At 52.7% G+C, this 23,914-nt stretch overlaps 4 protein-coding genes across 4 annotated transcripts; 2 read left to right on the plus strand and 2 right to left on the minus strand.

Moving 5' to 3' along the window:
* The first annotated feature begins 1,893 nt into the window (after positions 1–1,893).
* LOC120650273 (patatin-like protein 3) lies at positions 1,894–3,539 on the plus strand. The gene has a single exon (XM_039927322.1). It carries the CDS (start codon positions 2,025–2,027, stop codon positions 3,378–3,380), a length of 1,356 nt encoding a protein of 451 aa, XP_039783256.1. The 5' UTR covers positions 1,894–2,024; the 3' UTR covers positions 3,381–3,539.
* A 1,658-nt stretch (positions 3,540–5,197) lies between these two features.
* LOC120650274 (26S proteasome regulatory subunit 6B homolog) lies at positions 5,198–9,390 on the plus strand. Its single transcript, XM_039927323.1, has 6 exons — positions 5,198–5,926; positions 6,835–7,065; positions 7,231–7,389; positions 7,703–7,855; positions 8,428–8,511; positions 8,956–9,390. Exons 1-6 carry the CDS (start codon positions 5,432–5,434, stop codon positions 9,088–9,090), a joined length of 1,257 nt encoding a protein of 418 aa, XP_039783257.1. The 5' UTR covers positions 5,198–5,431; the 3' UTR covers positions 9,091–9,390.
* A 6,553-nt stretch (positions 9,391–15,943) lies between these two features.
* Positions 15,944–17,508, minus strand: LOC120650275 (patatin-like protein 3). The gene has a single exon (XM_039927324.1). The coding sequence runs from the start codon at positions 17,397–17,399 to the stop codon at positions 16,050–16,052; it is 1,350 nt and encodes a 449-aa protein (XP_039783258.1). The 5' UTR covers positions 17,400–17,508; the 3' UTR covers positions 15,944–16,049.
* A 3,312-nt stretch (positions 17,509–20,820) lies between these two features.
* On the minus strand, positions 20,821–22,538 carry LOC120650276 (patatin-like protein 3). The gene has a single exon (XM_039927326.1). It carries the CDS (start codon positions 22,410–22,412, stop codon positions 21,063–21,065), a length of 1,350 nt encoding a protein of 449 aa, XP_039783260.1. The 5' UTR covers positions 22,413–22,538; the 3' UTR covers positions 20,821–21,062.
* Between the last annotated feature and the right edge of the window lie 1,376 nt (positions 22,539–23,914).

Consider the following 23,914-nt stretch of genomic DNA (forward strand, 5'->3'; position numbering starts at 1 on the left):
GGAGACCAGGTAGTTTTGCGCTTTCCCTGTACGCCACCCAAACATCAAATATGTCTCGTTTTTGCCTTGTGTCTGTTGGAGACAGTCTAACGCCTTTGACGATACCTTTTTTCTTCTTCTATTCGTTCTGGCGGATTAATTGGAGACCTTCGAGAGAACGGACCAGCCACCCGCCTAGCTACCCGGCACTTTAGTTGAGTGGAATCGACGATGGCAAGCAAAGCAAGCCAGTTGGCAGTTCAGCAGTTGGGCTTAGCTTAATACGGATCATTTTCAAATGTGTACAATACAAATATTCAATGCGTACGCGTGTGTGCGCCGTTTTGTATTTTCTGTTGGCGAGAAAGCCCGTGGAAGGAGAAAATCGCAACAACCTGCACAGTCGGTGACAGCCAAGCCAGACAGGCAAAGAGAGAGATCCAAAGCCCTGGACCGATTTTTCAGCTGTTCTTGGTTCAACCTCGAGACCTGCAAAACCTGCAGCATTTTCAGCAGTGCTAGTACTGCTGTTTCAACACGGTTTATCAGTGAGAAGGGCCGTACTCCCCTAACACCTCAATTTCAGCACTACTTTTTTCAGCTGTTCAACTTCGAGACAGCTGCAAAACCTGCAGCATTTCAGCAGTACTGCTGTTTCAACACGGTTTATCAGTGTGATGGACCGTACTCAGCTGAAATTCCTCTATTTCCTTTGCCTCGATCTCTTGGTACCCTTTTCTTTCCAACCATCAGTCATCATTGCCATCTTTGTAAACCGATGAGGAGAGCCGCGTGCTTATACCAAAGTCGGACTGGCCGGCCTCTCGCCGGCGGCTCGCCGGCAGTAAATCCCATGCTCTGTTTGCTCGTGTACGTGCTGCCCCACCGTGAACACATCTGCGCGTGGTCATCCTGTACCAGTTCGGGCCCAGCAGTTACGCTCGAAAACCCTAGCAAAACCTGTACGACTATTCGTACGCCGCCGACGTACGGGGGGATTCCACGTACGGAGCCCCAAAGTGTTACTGTGCTTTTACGAGCACGGGCACGTGGTTGCAGCGTACCGCTCGGTTTCCTCACGTGCCGGAACCACGTGCACAGTGTGCTCCCAGATCCGGCGCCGACGGCCTCCTCCTCCGCCGGGCAGCGCACGGCGGGGGGCCGGCGACGTGCGCGGCGCGCCCGGCCGACAGCAAGGACGGGCGGCATTAACCGCGGGGCCTGTACGGACGCCGCGCTGCGCCCAGAGAAGGTGGGGAGCCTCCGACGCCTGCGAGCGCGCTGCGCCCAGAGAAAGGTGGGGGGGGGGGGGGGGGAGCCTCCGACGCCTGCGGGCGTGCACGTCGCGACGCGGCGCGATCGGGGGGCCACTGGTAATCGCAGCTGGTCCGCCGCGGCCTCGCCATCCCGGCCCCATCGCGCGCTGGCACGCTGGCGCTCCATGACAAGGTGGTCCTCCTCAGGCACTGGAGCCGGCCGGGAGCTGAGCCCCAAGCGACCGCGTCTCGGCGGGGCACGCCACGCCGCGCGCGCGCGGCTCACGTGTGCGCCTCGCGGCTTTTTTTTTGAATAATGGCGCCTCGCGGCTTCGTGCCCGCGGCCGCGGAAGCTTCGCCACCCGGGTGCGCGCGCGCGGCGAGCGAGGCGAGGCGACAGGCGACCCATGCCCACCCGAATCCGATCAAGCGGGGCACCGCAGCGCGCTCGTCGCTTCCTACCACCTTCGCTTGGCGCCGTCCCACCCCCACCCGCCGATCCAGGCTCCCACGCCCGGGGCACGTCCGTACGCTAGCTGTCCTGCGGCCGCAGCTACCGCGCCGCATCCAGTCACGGCAGAGCGTGCGCGCCGCGGCCACGTCGTCGCGCCCCGGGCCCTATAAAAAGGCCGCACCTAGAGTGGACTAGGACGCGTCGACCTCGCAGCACTCGCAGTCTCTCGCATCACGAGCTACCTCCACCTCCAATTAATCCGCCAGCTAGAGGCCTGCCACTCTATCCTTCATCTTGCTGCTTGAACCAGCGCTATCCGGGAGGGGACTACGGGGATGGAAGCGTACTCGGCGATGATGGGGTCGCCGCCCACCAAAGCGATTGCCGTGGACAAGCTCAGCTGCGAGATCTTCTCCCTGCTCGAGACCAAGTTCCTCTTCGGCGCCGCCAATGGGTGCCTGTCCTCCGGCACCGGGACGCCGGCGCGGGCGTTCCTCGACGGCGGGCGCGTGCGGGTGCTGGCCATCGACGGCTGCGGCGCGGGCGCCGAGGACGCGCTCCTGGCCGCCGCGGCGCTCGCCAGGCTCGAGGCCGGGCTGCGGGAGCAAGCCGGGGACCCCGACGCGCGCGTCGCCGACTTCTTCGACCTGGCCGCGGGCGCCGGCGCGGGCGGCGTGCTGGCCGCCATGCTGTTCCTCAGGGGCCCCGACGGGCGGCCGCGGTACTCGGCCCAGGAGGCGTTCGCGTTCGTCGCCGGCAGCGTCGGGAGGAAGGACGGCTGGGGCGGCCGGCGCGGGCGGTGGGCGAAGCTCCTCCGCGGCTCCCGGAGCGGCGACCGGGCGCTCCGGCGCGTGTTCGGCGACGCGACGCTCAGGGACACCGTGGCGCCGCTGCTCGTGCCGTGCTGCGACCTCGCCACGGCCGCGCCGTTCGTGTTCTCGCGCGCCGACGCCGTCGAGAGCGACGGCTTCGACTTCCGCCTCCTCGACGTCTGCGCCGCCACCTGCGCCGCGGACGGCGAGCCCGTCGCCGTGAGGTCCGTGGACGGCCGCACGGCCATCGCAGCGGCGTCCGCGGGAGTGGCGGCCATGGGCAACCCGGCCGCGGCAGCCATCACGCACGTGCTCCACAACAAGCAGGAGTTTCCCCTGGCCACCGGCGTCGAGGACCTCCTCGTCCTCTCCATCGGCTCCGGCGCCTCCGCCGCCGCCTCCGACGGGTCGAGAACGCCGATGCCGACACGGTCGCCGTCGCCGCGGGAGGTGGCGCGCGTCACCGCCGAGGGCGTCGCCGACATGGTGGACGAATCAGTGGCCATGGCGTTCGGGCACGCGTGCGGAAGCAACTACGTGCGCCTCCAGGCCGGCAAGGCGCCGGTCCCGCTCCACGCGGAGACGGCGGCCGCTGCCGCGGGAGTTATGCTTGCGCAGCGGAACGTGGAGTCGGTCCTCTTCTGCGGGCGGAGGCTATCGGAACGGACGAACGCCGAGAAGGTGGACGCGCTGGCGACGGAGTTGGTGAAGGAGCGGGAGCGCCGGAGGCGCAGCCCGCTCCCGAACGTGGCCATCAAGGAGGTGGCCGCGCCGCGGATGTCATCGGCGACAACCGCGTCGTCGGGGACCGCGACGGCAAGGACGGCATCGACGATGCCGTCGCCGGCGTCGTGGGATTCTCGGCGGTCGTTGAGTTGATTAGGCCGTGATGCGATGAGGATCCTTGTGTACATGCATGTCACAAACAAGGGTAGAGTAGTGACGTGTGTTCTTTTGGATAATGAGCCACCGACGTGTGGGGCGCATGTTTTGAAATGAACTCGTTTGGGAGTCGGCACACGAATGTGTCTTTGTCTACGATACCGTTCGACTCCAAATATTCTTTTTCTTAAAAAAGAAAGAAACCACGCAAAAATAATTTTGATGGGAAAAACAAACAAATCTTAATGAAAATCCACGCAAGCAAAAATCTTAATGAACATGGCATGCAAAGCATCTCCAAGAGTAACTAAAAAATAGGCTCCCAAATCGCAAAGCTGATTCTACAGTCAACCGTGAGTTTCTAAACTCACGGTCGACTCCACCGACTCGCGCTAGCAACCACGTGGTGGGCCCCGGCACCCATGTGATATCATTCACATTCCCCAGCCGAACAAATATCCTTCCCGTCCGCCTCTCTCTCTTCCATTCGCCTCTTCCATTCTCTCTCTTTCTCTTTCAGCTCGGAAAGCTCCGCGCCCTCAGGGAGCGCGCGCCGAGGCGAGGCGGCGGCAGGGGAGCTCCCCCCCGGGATCTCGCCCAAGGCGGCGGCGGCGAGCTCCACCCCTCAGGGAGCGCACGCGGAGGCGGGCTTCTCGGGAGGCGCGACGGCGGGCTCCGCGAGCGGCGGCAGTGGAGCGGTCGGAGGGGAGCGGCGCGGCGGCGGCGCAGCGGAAGGAGGGGAGCGGCGCGGCGGGCTCCGCGAGCGGCGGCGGCGGAGCGGACGGAGGGGAGCACCGCGGCGGCGGGCACCTCCGCCTCTCTCCGGCAGCCCCGGATCCGCGGCGGCAGCGGCTCGCGGGCTCCGGATCCGCGCCCCCCGGCACCGGGGCCGCGCATGGGGAGGCGGCGGGGTGGGAAGGAGGCGCCGCCGCCCGCCGCTGCGCCAGATCCAGATTTTTTTTTTGCAAAAAATTTTCAACATTTTTTTTTGAATTCCTTTGATTTTTTCGGATGAATATTTTTTTAATGATACAAAAAATAATTTCTTGAAATTTTCCAGCTCTCCAATTTTTTTTCTTGAATTTTTTTCTACTTCTCCTTTTTTTTGCTTGAAAATTTTTTTTGTCTCTAAAATTTTTCGTCAAAAAATTTTCTCTCTCCAAAATTTCTCTTAAAAAAAATTCCAAAATCGGAAAACGACAAAAAAATTACTAAAAATGGAAAAAAAACGGTCGGGAAATCGACCGTATGGAGCCCCTCCCTACGGTCAACCGTAAATTAGCGAGACCCCTCCCAAATACCTGATTTTGGGACCTCATAACTTCCGGTTTTTAGAGGATTGGGAGCCCAAAAAGAAGTGTAAATTTGCGTCAAGATAGAGCCACTATTGGGAGCACAGAAAAGTTGGAATCTGAGTATATCCAAGAGTCTTTCTAAAATTATTTCTACATATTGGTACTTTTCAACAGCTTTTATATATCTTATATATAGTTTAGAGAGTCATTTCATTTTTCATCTTTGGCTAACGAGAAATCCGAAATAGAGGATGTCTATATTTAGATATCCAATTAAAACGGCTCTTGAAAGGCTTTTTTTTTACCAAAATCTCTATTTATGTAAACTAGGAAAGATACTAAGAGTTTTAAAGAATTCGGAATTCGGATGATGGATAGGATTTCCGACCGCGCCAGGGAAAAGAGGATGAATCAAGGCAACTGGGTTGGGCTCGGTCCACTATATGGACCGAAAGGGCCTCGTGAGATTTCGTGGCCCATATGAGGCTTCGTGGGGGTGCTTTAGGTCCTAGTTGCGCTGCAACGTTCTTGCAGAACAAGTTGGTGACGGACTAGAACTCCGAAATCGATCAATCGGAAGATCGAATTCCGAAATCTCCCCCATAAAATTCTCTCCGCGTTCCCCTCTTTCGACTCACCACTCACGTTAGGGATCCCCCCTCGCGTTACGAAATCCGTCGCTCCCACCGTGGGCGATCTCACCGGCGGCGTCGGGAAACACGCAAACCCTAGGCCTCGCCTCGCCCGCCCGCGATGTCGGCCGCCGCCGTCGCCCCGACCCCTCCGCCCGCGGCCTTCCAGGTGGCGCCCCCGCCGTCCTACCCGGCCGCCGCCGCCGCCGCCGCGCCCGCCGAGGGCCACGACGAGGACCTGTACGGCCGCCTCAAGTCGCTCCAGCGCGCCCTGGAGTTCATCGAGATCCAGGAGGACTGCGTCAAGGACGAGCTCAGGAACCTCAGGCGCGAGGAGCTGCACGTGAAGGAGGAGGTCAAGCGCTGCCGCGCGACGCCGCTCGAGATCGGCCAGTTCATGGAGATGGTCGACGCCGACCACGGCATCGTGGGGCCCACCAGCGGCGGCTCCTACTACGTGCGGGTCCTCAGCACCATCGACCGCGAGGAGCTCAAGCCCTCGGCGTCCGTCGCGCTCGACCGCCACTCCCACGCGCTCGTCGACGTGCTGCCACCCGAGGCCGATTCCAGCATTTCGCTGCTCGGCTCGTCGGAGAAGCCCAACGTCACCTACAATGTGAGTTCCTGCTGCTGGAATTTCTCTCATCTGCATCAAACCCTTGTTTTATTTGTGGCTGCTTTGCTGTTTGTTTCGAATCCTAGACATCCATGCTATTATTATTCATCTGTTTGGACTCCGGCTTCGGGATGCCATTGATAGCAGTAAAATTCGTAGTAGTTTCAGACTTTCAGTGCAAGCTTTGGCTGGCTAGTTGTGGCAAAGTGTGACAATCCTATTTGTGCCCACAGGACTAATCAAATTTTCCTAACATGATTTGAGTATTTGACAAACCACATGAGCCAAACACCAACTTAACATTGATATATAGATGCTTCAGATAGGTAGATAATTATTTACTGTCTTGCTGCATAGTGGTTAGTGTGTCTATGATGCTGGAATAAATCTTCGAACTTTGTTTCTGTTAGAAATTAAGATTTGTAATAGTGAGTACTTACCGAAGCAATTCTGTTATAGTTCATAAAGTGCTACCCCAAACATAGTATTCTTCTTTTCCACTTGATGCACCACCAATAGAGTGATTTTAATCACATAATCTTATGATTTGAAAAATAATCAAAACATTGGATAAAGATGGGCTGAATTTTTATATTATATGCTTTTAATATGAAGAAACTCTCAATGAGGTGCTACTTTTTTCTTTATCTTGTGCCAATTTATTACAACAAGCTATTTACATCATGATCATAACTTACTAAAAAGAATATTTGATAAAATATTTAAAATTGGACATGAGACATTTTAAATTAGCTAAGAGCTTAATTTTTGCTAGTTTATTTCAATTTATCTTGGACTGAGACCTGCATGCTGGGTTTTGTAAAACATGACATATTCTCGAACCTGTAGTGTTGTCACTTATTCTAAATGGAATATTTAACAACTCACTGCTCTCTTACTCTGTTCAGGATATTGGAGGATGTGATATCCAGAAGCAAGAGATCAGGGAAGCTGTTGAGCTACCCTTGACACACCATGAATTGTACACCCAAATTGGTATTGATCCTCCAAGAGGTGTGCTATTGTTTGGTCCTCCAGGTACTGGCAAAACCATGCTTGCCAAAGCTGTGGCACATCACACAACTGCTGCTTTTATCCGAGTAGTTGGTTCGGAATTTGTACAGAAGTACTTGGGTGAGGTAAGTTGGCACAATTATTATATGAACTTGTACCCTTCCCATTTGTTACCAAATAACTGGTAGCAACTACTTTCAAGTTGTATGTGTATGTTTGATGATCTTAGATATTCTTGTGGTTCCAGATTTATCGCTTTTGTTCTGATTTATTATCCAACTCTTTTTTAGGGCCCTAGGATGGTTCGAGATGTATTCCGTTTGGCTAAGGAGAATGCCCCTGCTATCATATTCATTGATGAGGTTGACGCAATAGCCACTGCACGCTTTGATGCTCAGACTGGTGCTGATCGAGAAGTTCAGCGTATTCTTATGGAGCTCCTCAATCAGGTAAATCTTGTTGTTATGATATCAATTTGATCTTAGAAATTTGAATAAATTTGTCCATTTATCTTGAAAACCTTGTATTGGTCAAGCAAACCTTTTTCAACTGAGAAATCTATGAAAGTTGCATCTAAGTTAAATTTGAAAATCTCAGCTATCTTCATTCTAATTTGTGAAGTTCTTCTATGGTCTGATAAAAGAGGAAAAATGACAAACTATAATGTCTGAAATTATTTGTCATCTTTAAGGGCCAACTTGGGAAAATGCTAAGATACAAATTCCATGCTCTCTTCTAATAATTTGCCCGTGCCTGTTTCAGATGGATGGATTTGATCAAACAGTAAATGTGAAGGTTATAATGGCAACTAACCGGGCAGATACTCTAGATCCTGCTCTGCTGCGTCCAGGTAGACTTGATAGAAAAATTGAGTTCCCTGTTCCTGACCGACGGCAGAAGAGGCTTGTGTTCCAAGTAAGTTTTGTTTTCTGAAAGCTTTTAGTATGTAAAGTGCCACAGCTTGTGTGTTAGTTTGAAGGATTTTATAGCGAGTGCGATATCAGTTCTTGTTCTTTCACTTGGTGTCATTATCACACTTCAAATGGATTTCTTTAGCGGAGCAAAGCACAACGCATATCTACCAATTCTTAGCATTTCAATCAAGAGTATTGTGCAAATAGCTATTAAACCGCACATGGTTTTCTTTGTTTGGGATCAATGAGCCTTTAGAATCATGTCATGCCAACTGCCAATTTGTGCTGCACAGATGCAGATGCTCATCTTTAGGCTGTCTGCATTTCTTACAGCATAAAGTAACTGTTAATATATATATATATATATATATATATATATATATATATATATATACAGGTCATATGTTTGTGGAATGGTACTATGGTTTGCATATTGGTTTCAGTTAAAGTTTTTTTTTCTTTGTTGCAATTTTGCTTTCCATATCCATCTGTAATCCCCAGAGTGTTCTGTGTGGAATTTCTCCATTGCTAGATTGTTTCCCCCTGTTGTAGTTGACTGTTCTTCCACTTCAGGTCTGTACTGCCAAGATGAACTTGAGTGATGAGGTTGATTTGGAAGATTTTATATCCAGACCGGATAAGATCAGTGCTGCAGATGTGAGGCTTCTTTCATCTGGACTTTCAATTTAATCATTAAGTACTACGGTTATGTTTTTCATTTTAAATCGGTAAATTTGGAGAACTACACTTACATGAGCAAAACTATGTTCTAAATGGATAAATATGTGTGATGCAGCAGTTTGCATGTTGATTTTTTTAATTTATTGCTCATATTATTTATAGTAATCATGCAGTTCTGTTTGCAAATTATGTGTCTCTTTTCATTCTTTAGTATGAGTGGAAAACTTCTGCTGATGGCTGGATTCGTGCAAATATCTTCTCATTTTTTACTCTTGATAGGCAATGCTATACTGCTTTCCTCCTTATGCCATGCACATAGATATGAAATGTTCTGATGGAAAGTTATTCATCTGATAATGTAATTTAGACATACATTTGGTATTTAACGTGTTTTTTAACACTTGATCAATGTCTTTTTAGATTGCTGCTATATGTCAAGAAGCTGGGATGCATGCTGTCCGCAAGAACCGGTATGTCATCCTCCAAAAGGACTTCGAGAAGGGCTACCGGACCAATGTGAAGAAGCCTGAGACGGACTTCGACTTTTATAAGTGAAGAAAGCATGAGTGTTAGAATGCAGTGGTTGACTAATTGCTCCATACACGACTTCTGCCATTTTAACTGAAAAGCTTGGACATGCTGTGTCGGACTCATACTAGGTAGTAGTAAAGTAAGCGACAATGAATTCAATTCAAACGGGCATGATGCCCCGGTGCCTTATGCCGCCTACTGGTGTGACGAATGACAAATCCACCGAACCATAGATTACAATAGATGATATGGGTCACTCGTGTGGATTTTGTACTACAGCAGTTTTCTGATAATCGAGTCTGGCATTTGTCCTCCCTCCCTAAAGTTGAAGTGGCCACCATTTTTTTATGCTAGCATTATTATTCTGTCCAATTGACAGTTTGACACGAACCTTTGGCGTGTACGTACGTGCAATTCAGTGCTAGCTGGTGCTATGGTACGAAGCAAATGATTGTTCGGGCGTACTGTAGTTTGATAGTTTGGTCTCGAGTTTTTTTTTTGTAATGATTACAGTTGTTGAGAGAAACAAACTTGAAGATTACAAAATCTGTTTCTAGTATCAATTTGTCAAACGTATATAAACATGAATGTCGTAGCAATACGCTAGAACCTAGCTAGTTCCACCGTTTGTGTCTGTTCTTGTATATTTGTGTACAATAACTGACAAATTATTGTCATAAGAAAGTCCCTGACCAACTAAATTAACCCGCAGCAAAGAAAATCTCAACAATTCCGTTATTTGTCATAAGTTTTTTCCCCTTCAGGAAATGGCTATTATGGACACATGGTTGAAGCAGATAAGATAATGATCAACTTGCCAATCATCAGGGCACCAATCAAGCCGAAAGGATCAACTGACGGAGCACCGGTTTGACCAACAAGGCCATGGCAGGCAGCGATGTGTGGGAAATCATCAGCGCGCCACCGGCTGGGGAATCATTGGAGATTTGGAGCTCAGCACAGCAGCGACAAGGATGCCCCGACACATCCGCGCGCGGCGATGATTGGATCGGAACCGGGGAACATGCGGTCGTGCGGACGCAAAAAAGCGACGGTACGCGACGCCCGTGGGTTGGGCGCGTGTACACTGGAGTGGTGGTACTCGTACAAGCGCCGCGCCCTGCCATGTGGCACGTACAAGTGCGGACCAAGTGGTGGTCGCTGCCGGCAGCCAAGCCGCTCGGCGCAGTTTTCAAAAAAAAAAAAGCCGCTCGGCGCCGGCAGAGCCGCAGCGCGTCTCCTCGCGGCGCAAATCACGGGCCGAAACGAAGTGCCGGCCGCACCCAATGCTCCACCAGACCACCACCAAGGATAAACTTACCGGCGGTAAGTCATTTACCGGACCGCACCGGTAACGGAAAAATACCGAAAACCGGCGGTTTACCGGATTTACCGGTCGGTAAACCAATTCAAATTTGAAACCACCGAATTTCGTATTTTTCGACCGGTTTCCGTTGTAATTTCGGTGGAATAGGCTGCATAATTACCGAAAAATGTTGACCACGGTAGAAAACAACAAATTGTGTTAAGAGAAGTGTAATATTTTCAGAGAATTATATCTAATTCTTATATATAATAGTTCAATATGCATAATGATTTTCTTACAAAGCAAATATTAATAGAATTGACGTAAAACATATGTATATCAATACAAACCACAATCCAAATGCAATAAAATATAGGTTCAACTTGTTAACACAATTTATAGGTTCAAATAAAATATAGGTTCAAATAATACAAGTCTCAAATAGTTAACACATAATATACTCTAAAATTTTTATTTCGGTGTTTTCCCATAGGAAAACCTTACGACCGACCGGAAATTGTTGATGACTCCCATTGTAACGTCGAATCCTATAAAAAGGAATAAATAAAATGGGTGAGAAGATGTAAAAGAAATGAATGCAAGTGAGAAAATAAGATGTGTTACCTACATATTTAGGTACTCATTCGGAGGGATCTTGCTCTGGGGGATATTCCTGATAGTACATGTGAGGATTTCCATATGGGAGATATCCTTGATAGTACATATGGGGATATCCATATAGAGGACGCGGAGGGACAGCCATCGGATGTGGTTGTGGTGGCCACACAAAGGAGGGTGCCGACGGGTAGCTGTAGGTGGAACTGACAGAGGTAGAGCTACCATCATCCTCACCGTCGTACGGGCCTAATGGACGAGTATTGCTTCTTGTGCGACGTTGAGAGCTGGGTGCTCCATGATCTTGATCTTGTGTGGCATGAGTGAAGGCAGTCTCTCCCGTAAATCTCATAGCACCAGTTGGAGCACCACTAGTAGAAGCACCACCACGATCATCCCCATCATCATCGTCATTGTCATCACCACCCTCATTGCCATCACCATCATCGTCATCGTCGTCGTCGTCATCATCATCACCACCACTACCACCATGTCCATCATCACTAGGCTCTGGTGTGGTATCGTCAGTGCCAATGCTTTCCTCCTCAACGTCACCCTTTCTTTGTTTTTTTCGTTTAGACTGATTTGGAGGAATTTTGGTCTTTCTTTTCCCTAGGTGGGTGTCACCAATATTCTCTCTGGCCCAATCATCAACATTTACTGGCTCACCCACCCTACGTGCGAGGTCAGTCAAGATCTGAGCAGGCACAGGAGGGTCGGCAAAATCAGAATCTTCATCTAAGGTTGGTGCTCTATTTGATCTACCATGCTGCATCCATTCTTCAATTGGCCTGGTCTGCCGATACAATGAGAGATCCATGAAGCTAGTAGCAGGATCGAAATCACTTGCCTCAACTGTAGCTGTTGCACGCTGAATACGAAGCCGAAGGTTGTAGTGCACATATACCAAATTATGGAGCTTCATGCTGCTTAACCTGTTGCGAAGCTTTGTGTGAATAAAGGCAAAGGAACTCCAATTCCTTTCACATCCACTTGATGATGCGCATTGAGAGAGTAGTCGCTTAGCTGCTATCTGAAGATGTGGTGTTTCTGAACCAAACATAGCCCACCAACTAGCTGGAGAAGTGCCTCTATCTTTTGCCATCCTCGCAGCAAGGTCAGATGAGAATTCTCCAAGTTTTCGACGAAAGAGCTCATACTCTTGTAGTGCACGTGCTGCTCTGTCGATGTCAAAAAGTTTCTCCAGCCCTTTCCGAAGGTCTCCAAAGACATTTTCTGATATTCCAAACGCATAACAAGCATATGGGTGTACGGCACAAGCAGTGTGCGCATACGTACCTTCGAACACACTAGCCAACCTTCTGTCAACAATTTCCATGATCCTGTCACACCTTGCCATATCTGAATGGAACCGGGTATGATATGTACGCTTGAGGCTGCCGTACTCCATAAGAACTTCACCCAAAGTTGGAGTCTTGTCTTGATCAGCAAATCGCAAAAAAGAATAGAGAGGCTCCACATCATTAATAACATACTGCATGTTTGCCCACCATTGAACAGAGGTCATGCATTCGAATGCATACTTGCCTGCTTCAGTCTTGTAGTGGCGTGATGATCTATATTCAGTTGACATCATCCATATCATAAATTGATCTTTCTTCTTCATAAAACTCTCCAGAAACATATAGTTAGTGCCAAATCTTGTTGCATTCCATTTAACTAGCTCCCCACCAGTGGCACTCTTAAACATGGAGTGCACACTATTAGAATTGTATAACCATTGACAAATATATTGGGCACTCTGAATCATGGCCTTGTGATCATCCCACTTTCCAATATCTTTAAGAATGAGGTTGATCGTGTGGGCAAGACATGGCTGCCACACAATGTGAGGGTACTCCTCTGCCAACAGCTTGCAAGCCTTCTTAAAGTTGCTGCCATTATCAGTGACTATCTGAATCACATCTTCTGGCCCTATATCGTTCAGAACAATTGTTATCTCCTGCAAGTTGTTGGAATCCATTAGAAAACTACAAATTCTTACAAATGTCATGATCCATTAGAAAAATACAAATGAAGCAGTAGCAAGGTTATAGTCCCTTGCCCGCTCGGGGATATGTGACCGACTCCTAGAAAACATCCTCCCAATTGGTCTAGAGCCACCACCTGGATCCCGTGCCTGGCCTGATCCAGAACCACCACCCCTCTCATACCTTGGACCAGCCCTTTGCCTAAACTCATACTCTTCCCGTGAATGTCTCAAAGCTTGCTGCAACTCATCATCCTGCTCTTCTTCTTCTTCTTCCTCACCTTCAAAGTCAACATATTGAGTACTTCGAGCTGCAGCATCTCTCCTACGTCTATCTTGCTGTCTTTCATACTTCTTCGCCTTTATCTTGTCCAACTCACTAATGAAAAAGTTCTTCACCGCGGGGGGAACCGAAGGGCAATCAATAACATCATGACCTCTATGTGCCAAGTGGTCCTTGAACCGTGTTGCCCCTCCACCGCTCTTTGATGTGCCACAATACTTGCACTTGAAACCCGATCCCCTTTTTTCTCCATGCTCCCAAACAGGGTCAACCATTTACCTGCAACGGTGCAACATTCATACACATGCACATGCATATTCACATACCAAAAAAACATGCACATTCTCAATTTGTCATAACACATGCATATTAATTTTCACATTTGTACTCATACACATACATAACAAAACATGAATAACAAATACATGCACATTCTCGTTTTCTAATCCATAAAAACATTGTATACTTCTACTAATACTTATATTACACTACTTGCTACCATAAAAAAATTCAAACAAAAAAAACCTTACCCACAGCAGCCGGATCCGGTCGGTAGGGAGAAAAACCGGTCGGAATCAAAGATTTACCGGCCGGAACTTCCGAAAACCGCAAAACCCGGAGCAAGCGGAAGCTACGCGCGACCGGCGACGAAATCCGGCCGAAACACCCCGATTTCCGCTCGGGAAATGACGGGAGCGGCCGGCAGCGGCACCGGCGCCCGCGCCCGCCCGGAAACCTCTTCTTGCCGGTCGGAAACCGCCTCCACGAGCGCGGAAACCGGTGGGATCCGGTCGGAAATCGCCGGGAGCCAAGGAGGGAGCAGCTCGGGTGTCGGAGGACTGGAGGAGGAGAAATGGGGAGGGTGGACGGCTGCTCGGGGCGTGCGAATGGATAAGGTGAGTCGTTCAACAGTAAAAGCTCATTTTCTTTTTTTTTTACACAACATATGAGGTTACATTTCAACAAAAAATATTAGTCCAAAATGCTCATAAAAATGTCTAGTTTTTTATCAGATTTTTACCCTATTTTATATAATTTTTTTGAAATTTTCAAATTTGAAAACGGTAAATGCGAAATATCACCGAAATCCATTTCTCGGACACTACCGGTAACGGTAAATTTTCCGGTAAACCGGATTTACCGGTCGAAATTTTTTTCCATGACCACCACCCACCCACCAGGCCACCAGGGCACCCGTGCGCGCGAGCGTGCTGAGTGGTCAAACTAGAGGGTCGTCGCTAGGCCTAGGCGACGGGCTCCAGCTGGGCGGAATCTCATCGCTGGAATTTTGGACCAGCACACTCCCACCGCTGCAAAATCTACAAACTTCAGCTCTCAATTTTCTCTTATGCTACACTATTTGTAGCAATGAGATCATAACTACATGAAAACTTGCACGGAGCCATAAGAAAATCATAACCACGTCGGCAAAATATTTGCCACGCTAGATGCATGAGCTACTTCCTTTGTTATAAATTATAATTCATTTGGCTTTTTTTTTATCAAACTTGAAGGTAAAAAAAAAGTAAAATGAATTGTAATTTAAAACGAAGGGAGTACCACGCTATATCAGGAAAATTTTATATTCTTTCGCATCCTTCTTCCATGCTGGCAGTCAAGGTAGATTAGGTTTTTTTTTCTCTCTTGCGATAAATATGTGGGAGTATTTGTAAATATCGCGATAAGAGAATATCCACTCATAACAACGGGAAAAAAATTAAATATCCACCGGACTCATTTCCGTACACACCATTGGAGTGGAGACCTTCCTTTGCTGCTTTTTAGTGTTAGAGATAGCAGCCCGTGGATGCAGTCACAAGCTCTGCCATTGCCCGGTTTTAACAATTGAATGACATTTGTTATTTGATTTTGTAATTAAAAATTGAAAATCGAATTTTTATGATAGTTTAAGGATATAAACCAAACTTTTCCTATCTCTAGTTAAATGCTCTTTGTCTCGAAGACCACTGTGCGTCTCTCAGTCTCTCCACAGCCATGGTCCATGCTTGAGTGCCGCCACGGACGTCTCAATGGATCATCTCTGATGAGTGACGACCCACTGAAGATGGAGAAGATACTAAAGAGGAGAGAAGAAATTCCTCAATTAGGTTTAATAATTGGAGAATAATAGTCGTGCTCGTGAATTCTAGTAACCAAACTAGGCATATAGCCCGCGCATTTGCGTGGCTAGTATTGAAAATTCTAAAATTTTTATGTCGTTGTATCTTTACTTAAAGGTTATACTATTTTTTTACCATATATCATCCTGTTCATTATCGTAAATTATGTCTTATTGTTGATTAAAATAATTCAACTATGATCTAACTATAATAATAATTTAATTTGTTGAGCTTCAATAATATTATGTAGATAATTATTTTTATTTTCATTTTATTTTGTTTTATTAATAGTATATATTTGTAACTGATACATAGCTAAATGATATTTTATATTTAATTTTTCATAATGGTATTGGTGGGTGATTTTTAATTAAATACAGAGGTATTATAGGCTAATTTTTATCGTAATAGAAATGGTGGTTAATTTTTATTTTTTTTTCTGATTAACGTGAAAATTTCTAGACGTTAAGAGCCAACGTCGAGATTCTGTTTGTTGGCCAAATAATAAGATAATATATTTCATTCCCAAACTTTGCAACCCGCACGCCAGTGTCTAATTCTTGCAAAGAACAAAACAACACACGTCACGCCTAGCATTTGTCAGAGACATGCAATGTACACATTACACAGGATCGTCATCCCGTCACGGCCTAAATTAACCCAATACGCCTACCGGCGAGAATCCCACGGCGCCGGCGACGGCATCGTCGACGCTGTCCTCGCCGTCGCGGTGCCCGACGACGACGTGGTCGCCGACGACAGCCGCGGGGTGCCGACCTGCTTGATGGCCACGTTCGGGAGGGGACTGCGCCGCCTCCGCTCCTGCTCCTTAACCAGCTCCGCCGCCAGCGCGTCCACCTTCTCGGCGTTGGTCCGCTCCGACAGCCTCCGCCCGCGGAACAGCACCGACTCCACGTTCCGCTGCGCCAGCATCGCTCCGGCGGCCGAGGCCGCGTTGTCAGCGTGCAGAGGTGCCGGCGCCTTGCCGGCCTGGATGCGGACGTAGTTGCTTCCGCACGTGTACCCGAACGCCATGGCCACTGATTCGTCGACCATGTCCGCGACGCCCTGGGCCGTGACGCGCGCCAGCTCGCGCGGCGAAGGAGAGCGTGCGGGCATCGGCATGCTCGACCCGTCGCACGTCGTCGCGGAGGCGCCGGCGCCGATGGAGAGGACGAGGATGTCCTCGACGCCGGTGGCGAGAGGGAACTCCTGCTTATTGTGGAGCACGTGCGTGATGGCGGCGGCGGCCGGGTTGCCCATGGCCGCCACTCCCGCGGACGCCGCGGCTATGGCCGTGAGACCGTCGACGGATCTCACGGCGACGGGGTCGCGGCCAGCGGCGCAGGTGGCGGCGCAGACGTCGCGGAGGCGGAAGTCGAACGCGTCGCTCTCGACGGCGTCGGCGCGCGAGAACACGAAGGGCGCGGCCGTGGCGAGGTCGTAGCACGGCACGAGCAGCGGCGCCACGGTGTCCCTGAGCGTCGCGTCGCCGAACACGCGCTGGAACACGCGGTCGCCGCCCCTGGAGCCGCGGCATATCTTCGCCCACCGCCCGCGCCGGCCGCCCCAGCCCTTCCTCCCGACGCCGCCGGCCACGAACGCGAGCGCCTCCTGCGCCGAGTACCGCGGCCGCCCGTCGGGGCCCCTCAGGAACAGCATCGCGGCCAGCACGCCTCCCGCGCCCGCGCCGGCGGCCACGTCGAAGAAGTCGGCGACGCGCGCGTCGGGGTCCTCGGCTTGCTCCCGCAGCCGGGCCTCGAGCCTGGCGAGCGCCGCAGCGGCCAGGAGCGCGTCCTCGGCGCCCGCGCCGCCGCAGCCGTCGATGGCCAGCACCCGCACGCGCCCGCCGTCGAGGAACGCCCGCGCCGGGGTCCCGGGGCCGGAGGACAGGCACCCGGCGCCGGCGCCGAAGAGGAACTTGCTCTCGAGCAGGGAGAAGAGCTGGTAGCTGAGCTTGTCCGCGCCCATCATGGCCGTCGTCCGTGGCGACGCCGCTGCCGCCGCGTAGGCTTCCATTCGCTGCGTAGCACGCTGGCAGGCAAAGGCAAGCCGCACGAGGGGAAGTGGACGTATCGCTAGCTCGACAGAGGAGTAACGGGAGCTCGGGAATGCGAGTGAGACCGACCGCGATGGTGGACGCGTTCCGACCGGGGCCTTTTATAGAGACTGCGGCCGCGCGCGCTCACTCCCGCTGGCTTGACCGGACAGCTAGCGTACGGACGTGCGGTGGCCGTCGGAGCTGGGATCGACGGCGCGAGGGGGGGCCACGCGAAGGCGAAGGTGGCAGGAAGCGTCGTCGTCCACTCCTCTTTGCTGGACGGATGGGCCGCGCCGTGCGCACGCGCACCCGACGGCGAAGCTTCCTGCTGCCCGATCGAGCCGCGCGGCCTGCAGCGCGACGCCGGCGCATGGGCCCGACCGGCCTTGATACGGCCAGCCACCAGTCGTCGGCGGAATCAGGCGCGCCGTGGGGCCGGATCACCGACGCGATCGGGATGCCGGGACAGCGGCGGACCTGCGGCGACCGCGCGCGCTGGCGCTGCCCGGTGCCGGAGGCGGCGGCGTCCGTGCAGCGCGCCGTAGGTAATGGCGTACGCCCGCGGACCCCTTTCCGTGTCCGCGCGCTTCACTGTACTGGAACAGGCCGACCGCAGTAGTAGAGTTGGTACAGTAGATAATCATGTGCTCGTGTGCTGGGATTTTCAGTCTATCGCTCGATCCACTTGGCAGCAAAGCCTGGTAGCTGGTGTCCGTGCCGTGACCCGTGAGGCTTACTGGCTTAGCGTAACAGTGACACACCGTGGATTTTACACGCTAAACTGCTTCGTAAACGTGCTTTGTTTACAAGTTTTTATGAGAAATCTTCCAATGCATGTTAGTCTCGTATTGCCAATCTATATAGAATCTAAACTCTGGATGGCCAAAATTAAGAAGAAGAAAAAAGTCGGACTCTGCTAATCAAAGATTAAAGATTCAGCGTACAGTTGTGCGTGCTTTGTATTTGTGTCGTGTTCCTGTCCTGCCCTTGTACAGGGGCTGTGCATTGTGCCTTGGTGGTTGCCGTCTGCACTTTCTACGGGCTTTCATCATGCCACCTAAGCTAGCTCACCCCTAGACCAACTGATGAACTGATCTCGGACACCTGCTAACCCATCAAATTAAACTGCAGTGCCCAGCAGACGCATCTCCCAGCAGGTCGTACACGACGGTACACCCAACAGCTAGCGAATTGAAGAAACCAAGAGATGCTGCATGCAACAGTAGTGGTTACTAGTTTAATTGGAGTAACCATGTCCTAAACTTTTTCATATATTATCCGAAGATGCCTAATCTTGTTGGGAATGTGTACGTTTGCAAACGCGGAATAAGCCTGCACTACACGTCGTAACACTGTACACATACTGATGATTACCTGAATTATATAGTTGTATATATCATTTCCGAGGCATCACACACGTATATAAATATAAACACCAATAGTCCGTGTCAGTTATATGGGCAAGAACAATGTGCATGTCTGACAGTATCTTTTAGACAGGGAGGACAAGTGTCAATTGCTCCAGAAAAAAAGTTAAAAGTTAAATGTTAAACTAATTACATAGTATAACTGTTTCATACGAGATGAATCTTTTAAACCTAATTAGTTCATGACTAGATATTAATTGTAAAATAACAACAAAATATGTTACAGTACCAAAATCCAAATTTTTTAGAGAACTAAACACGGCCTAAGCTGACATAACTAGTCACATCAAAATAGCATCCAGCTGCCGGCAGCAAAGACTCATGCCCCTTACTCCGTGTGACACGGAGTCATCGTCCATACCTACAGCGGCAATGCAGAGCCAGCAGATGGTACGATTGCATGTATGTGTAGGTGGGCAACAATTAGTGCAGTTCGATCGTCATTCGTCAACGGGGACTGTACAATCGTCGTCTTAGAATACAAGAAAAGAAAAAAAAAAGGTGCGTCGTCTGCATATTGCGGTGCGGCCGTGGTGCATGCATGTTTTAGCATGTATTCCGATCCCGTCCCAGATTCCACACAGCACGAGAGTAGCATAAGTATTATAAAAATTTGACCAATAATTAAGGATACTAAATAAAGGTAATTTATAAAACTAACTCCACAGTCTTGTTCTACTTCGCAAGACGAACTTAATGAGGTCTTTGACCGCACGATTAGAGGATGGTTACTGTAGCATAACTGTAGCCAATCATCGATTAATTACTATCATTAGATTCGTCGTGAAAAGTTACACCCATCCGTGAAAAGATACTTCATACATGTAAGATTTTTTGTTCAGGAATTGTGTGCTGCACGCGCGCACGGGTGACGGGGGCTGACGCCGGACGCCGGACGCGGGCTCCAGTCCTGTGCCAGCGGCCGCTGCTGCTACACTTTCCGCCGTGATCTGGGCCGCGGGGGTCGCGACGAAATCGCCGCGCGGACGCGTGCCCCGGCCCGGCCCCGCGGCTACCGGCGCCAAGCGGCGCGCAGCTCCAGCTAGCGCCCGTCCGTCCGGCGCGGCTGCGATGCGCCATATTGTAGCCGACACTTCGTCGGCACCTGCGCGCGGCGGCACATGGCGTCCTCGGGGCCGCGCTACGTGGCCGCACCCGACACGGCCGGTATGCGCAGCACCTACTGTACTCTGTACACCTGTCGCGTTGCCGCCGGATGCATGCATGTCGCCGGCCCAACCCTTTTTTTTTCTTCCTGATTTGATCTCCGATCAGCACTGAATCATACGGATCGCGGGTACGTGGTGGGAGTATATATTGCTGTCGCTTGGGCTGCTGATCCAATGATTTGCGCTAATTGTTGCGTACAGTACTTGCGTTCGTGGCGTCGGGCCCGTGATGCAATTCCCCAGTCGACCGCACTACTCACATCGTGGGGCCCCTGCTCGCGCGTTGATCAGGCTAGCATTTCCACCCACCGATATGTTCGAGTAATCACAATGGAAACCCATGTCAAGTTGTGTCTTTCCTAAAATCTGGTAATTAGCACAGTAATGTTGTATCGACCCATCAAACATACTGCTCTCGGCAGCAGCAAAGGCCTCCTCCAAAAGCTAACTCAATCCATAACAGTACCAAAAGTGAAGAGCTATCTCCTATTCAAGAGATAGTCTTATACTGTTATATACAAACTTTGAGATCACAAGTGGATGGCGTGCAGGATCGCTCATGCCATGAGCCAGATCATTGGAAGGGATGTCTCTTACTGTGCTTGGCGCTATGTTCTACCTTTCAAGGAGGCCTAAGGTTGGAGCGCACGCCATTCCTCTGACATACTCCTCTCGGCGACAGCAAGGTGGGTCAACCAGCAAGGTGGGTCAACCCCAAGCCCACAGTGCATGGTCACTGACATGTGGGGCTAGAGCCAGCACACCTCAGCTGCACTACATTACATTGTTTATGCCGCAAGAGGAGAGGGTATTTTAAGTTTAAAGAAAATATAGGAAAGCTACAACTGAATTTAAACCACAGTGTGCTCGCGGGATAGATTGTCGCAAGAAAGTCTCATTTTCAAAGTCCCAACCGGCATCCCGCATGTCAGTGGCTCGTTATCGGAGACAACATAGCGTTGTCAGTTCCTCAATGGCATGTCTACTATGTACGCTATAGATCAGTAGATCCTCATCGCGCCACGGAGGCGGCCTCGGTAGTTCGCTACCGGCGTGAATCCCACGACGCCGGTGACGGCATCGACGACACAGTCCTCGCCGTCGTGGTGCCTGACGACGCGGTGGTCGCCGACGACAGCCGCGGCGTGGCGAGCTGCTTGATGGCCACGTTCGGGAGCGGGCTGCGCCTCCGCCGCTCCTGCTCCTTCACCAGCTCCGCCGCCAGCGCGTCGACCTTCTCGGCGTTGGTCCGCTCCGACAGCCGCCGCCCGCGGAACAGCACGGACTCCACGCTCCGCTGCGCCAGCATCGCTCCCACGGCAGCGGCCGCCGTCCCCGCGCGGAGCGGGGCCGGCGCCCTGCCGGCCTGGATGCGCACGTAGTTGCTTCCGCGCGCGGGCCCGAACGCCATGGCCACGGATTCGTCCACCATGTCCGCGACGCCCTCGGCGGTTGCGCGCGCCAGATTGCGCGGCGAGGGCGAGCGTGTGGGCATTGGCGCGCTCGACCCGCAGGAGACGGTGGCGGAGGACGCGCCGGCGCCGATGGAGAGGACGAGGATGTCCTCGACGCCGGTGGCCAAGGGGAACTCCTGCTTGTTGTGCAGCACGTGCGTGATGGCGGCGGCGGCCGGGTTGCCCATGGCCGCCGCGCCTCCGGACGCCGCGGCGATGGCCGTGAGACCATCCACCGACCTGACAGACGCAACCGCGCGGCCCGCGGCGCAGGTGGCGGCGCAGACGTCGCGGAGGTGGAAGTCGAATGCGTCGCTCTCGACGGCATCGGCGCGCGAGAAAACGAAGGGCGCGGCCGTGGCGAGGTCGTAGCAGGGCACGAGCAGCGGCGCCACGGTGTCCCTGAGCGTCGCCTCGCCAAACAGGCGCTGGAACATGGCGTCGCCATTCCGGGAGCCGCGGAATATCTTCGCCCACCTCCCGCGGCGACCACCCCAACCGTCCTTCCTCCCCACGCTGCCGGCGACGAACTCGAGCGCCTCCTGGGCCGAGTACCGCGGCCGCCCGTCGGGGCCTCTCAGGAACAGCATCGCCGCGAGCACGCCTCCCGCGCCGGCGCCCGCCGCGACATCGAAGAAGTCGGCCACGCGCGCATCGGGGTCCCCGGCTTGCTCCCGCAGCCCGGCCTCGAGCCTGGTGAGCGCCGCGGCGGCCAGGAGCGCGTCCTCGGCGCCCGCGCCGCAGCCGTCGAGGGCCAGCACCCGCACGCGTCCACCGTCAAAACTCGCTTTTGCCGGCGTGCCGGAGCCGGAGGACAGGCACCCCCCGGCGGCGCCGAAGAGGAACTTGGTCTCAAGCAGGGAGAAGATCTCGTAGCTGAGCTTGTCGACGCCCATGGCTATTGCTGGCGGTGAAGGCATCGCTGCTGCGTACGCTTCCATCGATCTCACAGGTCCGCGGCAACAAGGTCAGGAGTCCAGAACTAGAGAGCACAGCGAGCTAGCTGGCGGATGGAATGGAGCTTGGGATAGCTAGCTCGTTAGATGCGAGAGACTGGGAGTGCCGCGATCGACGCGTCCTAGTCCACTCTAGCTCGAGCCTTTTATAGCGGCGGGGCGCAGCACAGGCCAGCTAGCGCCACGCCCGACAGCTGGCGTACGGACGGGCCGTGGCTGTTGAGACGGCGCCTAGCGAAGGTGGCAGGAAGCGTCGAATCCAACGCCCTGCCCCGCTGGGTGGGTCGCCGCACCCGATCGACGGTGCCGGGGAAGCTTCCCCGCAAGCCGGGAGGCGCCGCTGCGGCGCGGGCTCCACCAGTCAGCGTGAGATACTGCCTGAGATCGGGCCGGTCTGTATTGGCACGTCGCTCGCCGTGGGGCCGGGCGGATCGCCGCCGGGATCGGGATCAGGGTGGTGTCCCCGGATGGCGAGACAGCGGCGGACCTGAGGCGATCGCGTGAGGGCCTGATGATGTGATGATGGCCTGTGGGCTGTGGCTGATCACGGCCGGCCCCCGCGCATGCATCGGCGTCGCCGCCGCACCTTCTTGCTGGCGCTTGCCGGTAAATGCGCCGTTGGTGAATGCATTTGGGGCCGGCTGCGTCGGCGCCGGATCTGGCGCGCGATGCTCGTGCGGTTTTCCGCACGTGAGGAAACATCAGGCTCTTGTCGTCGCCATAGCGGTGGTAAGCATTACCAAGTGGAAGCGGGAGGCAAGTCGGTAGATTCTCATTCTCACGCGTGTTCCGAAAATCTATTCGCCGCATATGCGGCGCCGACGCATTGCGTCGCACAGGGCCGGGAGGATCTTCCTCCACTCGACCCCGCCCGCCGGCGAGCTAGGGGAGGACGAGGAGGAGCGGCCGGCGGCCGGGGTGGTGGCGGGCGGCGGCCTTTAGGTTCCGGGTTGCTGGGATACCAAGATCCACCGAATCTAGAGGAGGGGGTGGGGGTGGCGGCGGTGGAGGCGGGTTGGCCGCTGGCCGGGCAAGGACGGACTCCCGGTGGGCAGTGGCCGGCGGCGGGGGCGAGAAGGGCGTCGGCGCGGCGGTGCGTGGTGGACGGGCGGGTAACGCGGCAGTGGGTGGTGGGTGGGCGGCGCGGCGCGGCGGTGGGAGCCGCCGGCCAGGGTGGAGGACGAGTGGGTGGGGCGGAGGACACGGGGGGAGGAAGAAGATAAACAGTCTCTACGATGGAATGGAAAAAAACCGCATATGTGGCTCTTGCCCGGATATGAGTTGAACCCAAGAACTACGTACTGCAGCGGTTGAAGCCAGCTGCTAGGTCTTGCCCGGATCTCTTCCGTGTCGCGTCGTCTCTCCTGCATGGTTCGGTTGTCGTCGGCTCTTGCCAGTTGCCACGGGCGGCTTTCGTCAACACGAAAAGCAGATAATGGCGCGCACGCGTGCAAGCACAACCGTATGAAATTATACATCCGTGTTTT

Source organism: Panicum virgatum, chromosome 9K, assembly GCF_016808335.1.
Source record: "Panicum virgatum strain AP13 chromosome 9K, P.virgatum_v5, whole genome shotgun sequence".
NCBI classification, from domain to species: Eukaryota; Viridiplantae; Streptophyta; class Magnoliopsida; order Poales; family Poaceae; genus Panicum; species Panicum virgatum.

Bases quoted from the DNA above. Each gene is read 5' to 3' on its own strand.
- LOC120650273 (XM_039927322.1), top strand. From the start codon at position 2,025: ATGGAAGCGTACTCGGCGATGATGGGGTCGCCGCCCACCAAAGCGATT.
- LOC120650274 (XM_039927323.1), top strand. From the start codon at position 5,432: ATGTCGGCCGCCGCCGTCGCCCCGACCCCTCCGCCCGCGGCCTTCCAG. The intron at 7,390-7,702 runs GTAAATCTTGTT...TGCCTGTTTCAG, and splicing joins TTATGGAGCTCCTCAATCAG to ATGGATGGATTTGATCAAAC. The intron at 8,512-8,955 runs GTGAGGCTTCTT...ATGTCTTTTTAG, and splicing joins ATAAGATCAGTGCTGCAGAT to ATTGCTGCTATATGTCAAGA.
- LOC120650275 (XM_039927324.1), bottom strand. From the start codon at position 17,399: ATGGAAGCCTACGCGGCGGCAGCGGCGTCGCCACGGACGACGGCCATG.
- LOC120650276 (XM_039927326.1), bottom strand. From the start codon at position 22,412: ATGGAAGCGTACGCAGCAGCGATGCCTTCACCGCCAGCAATAGCCATG.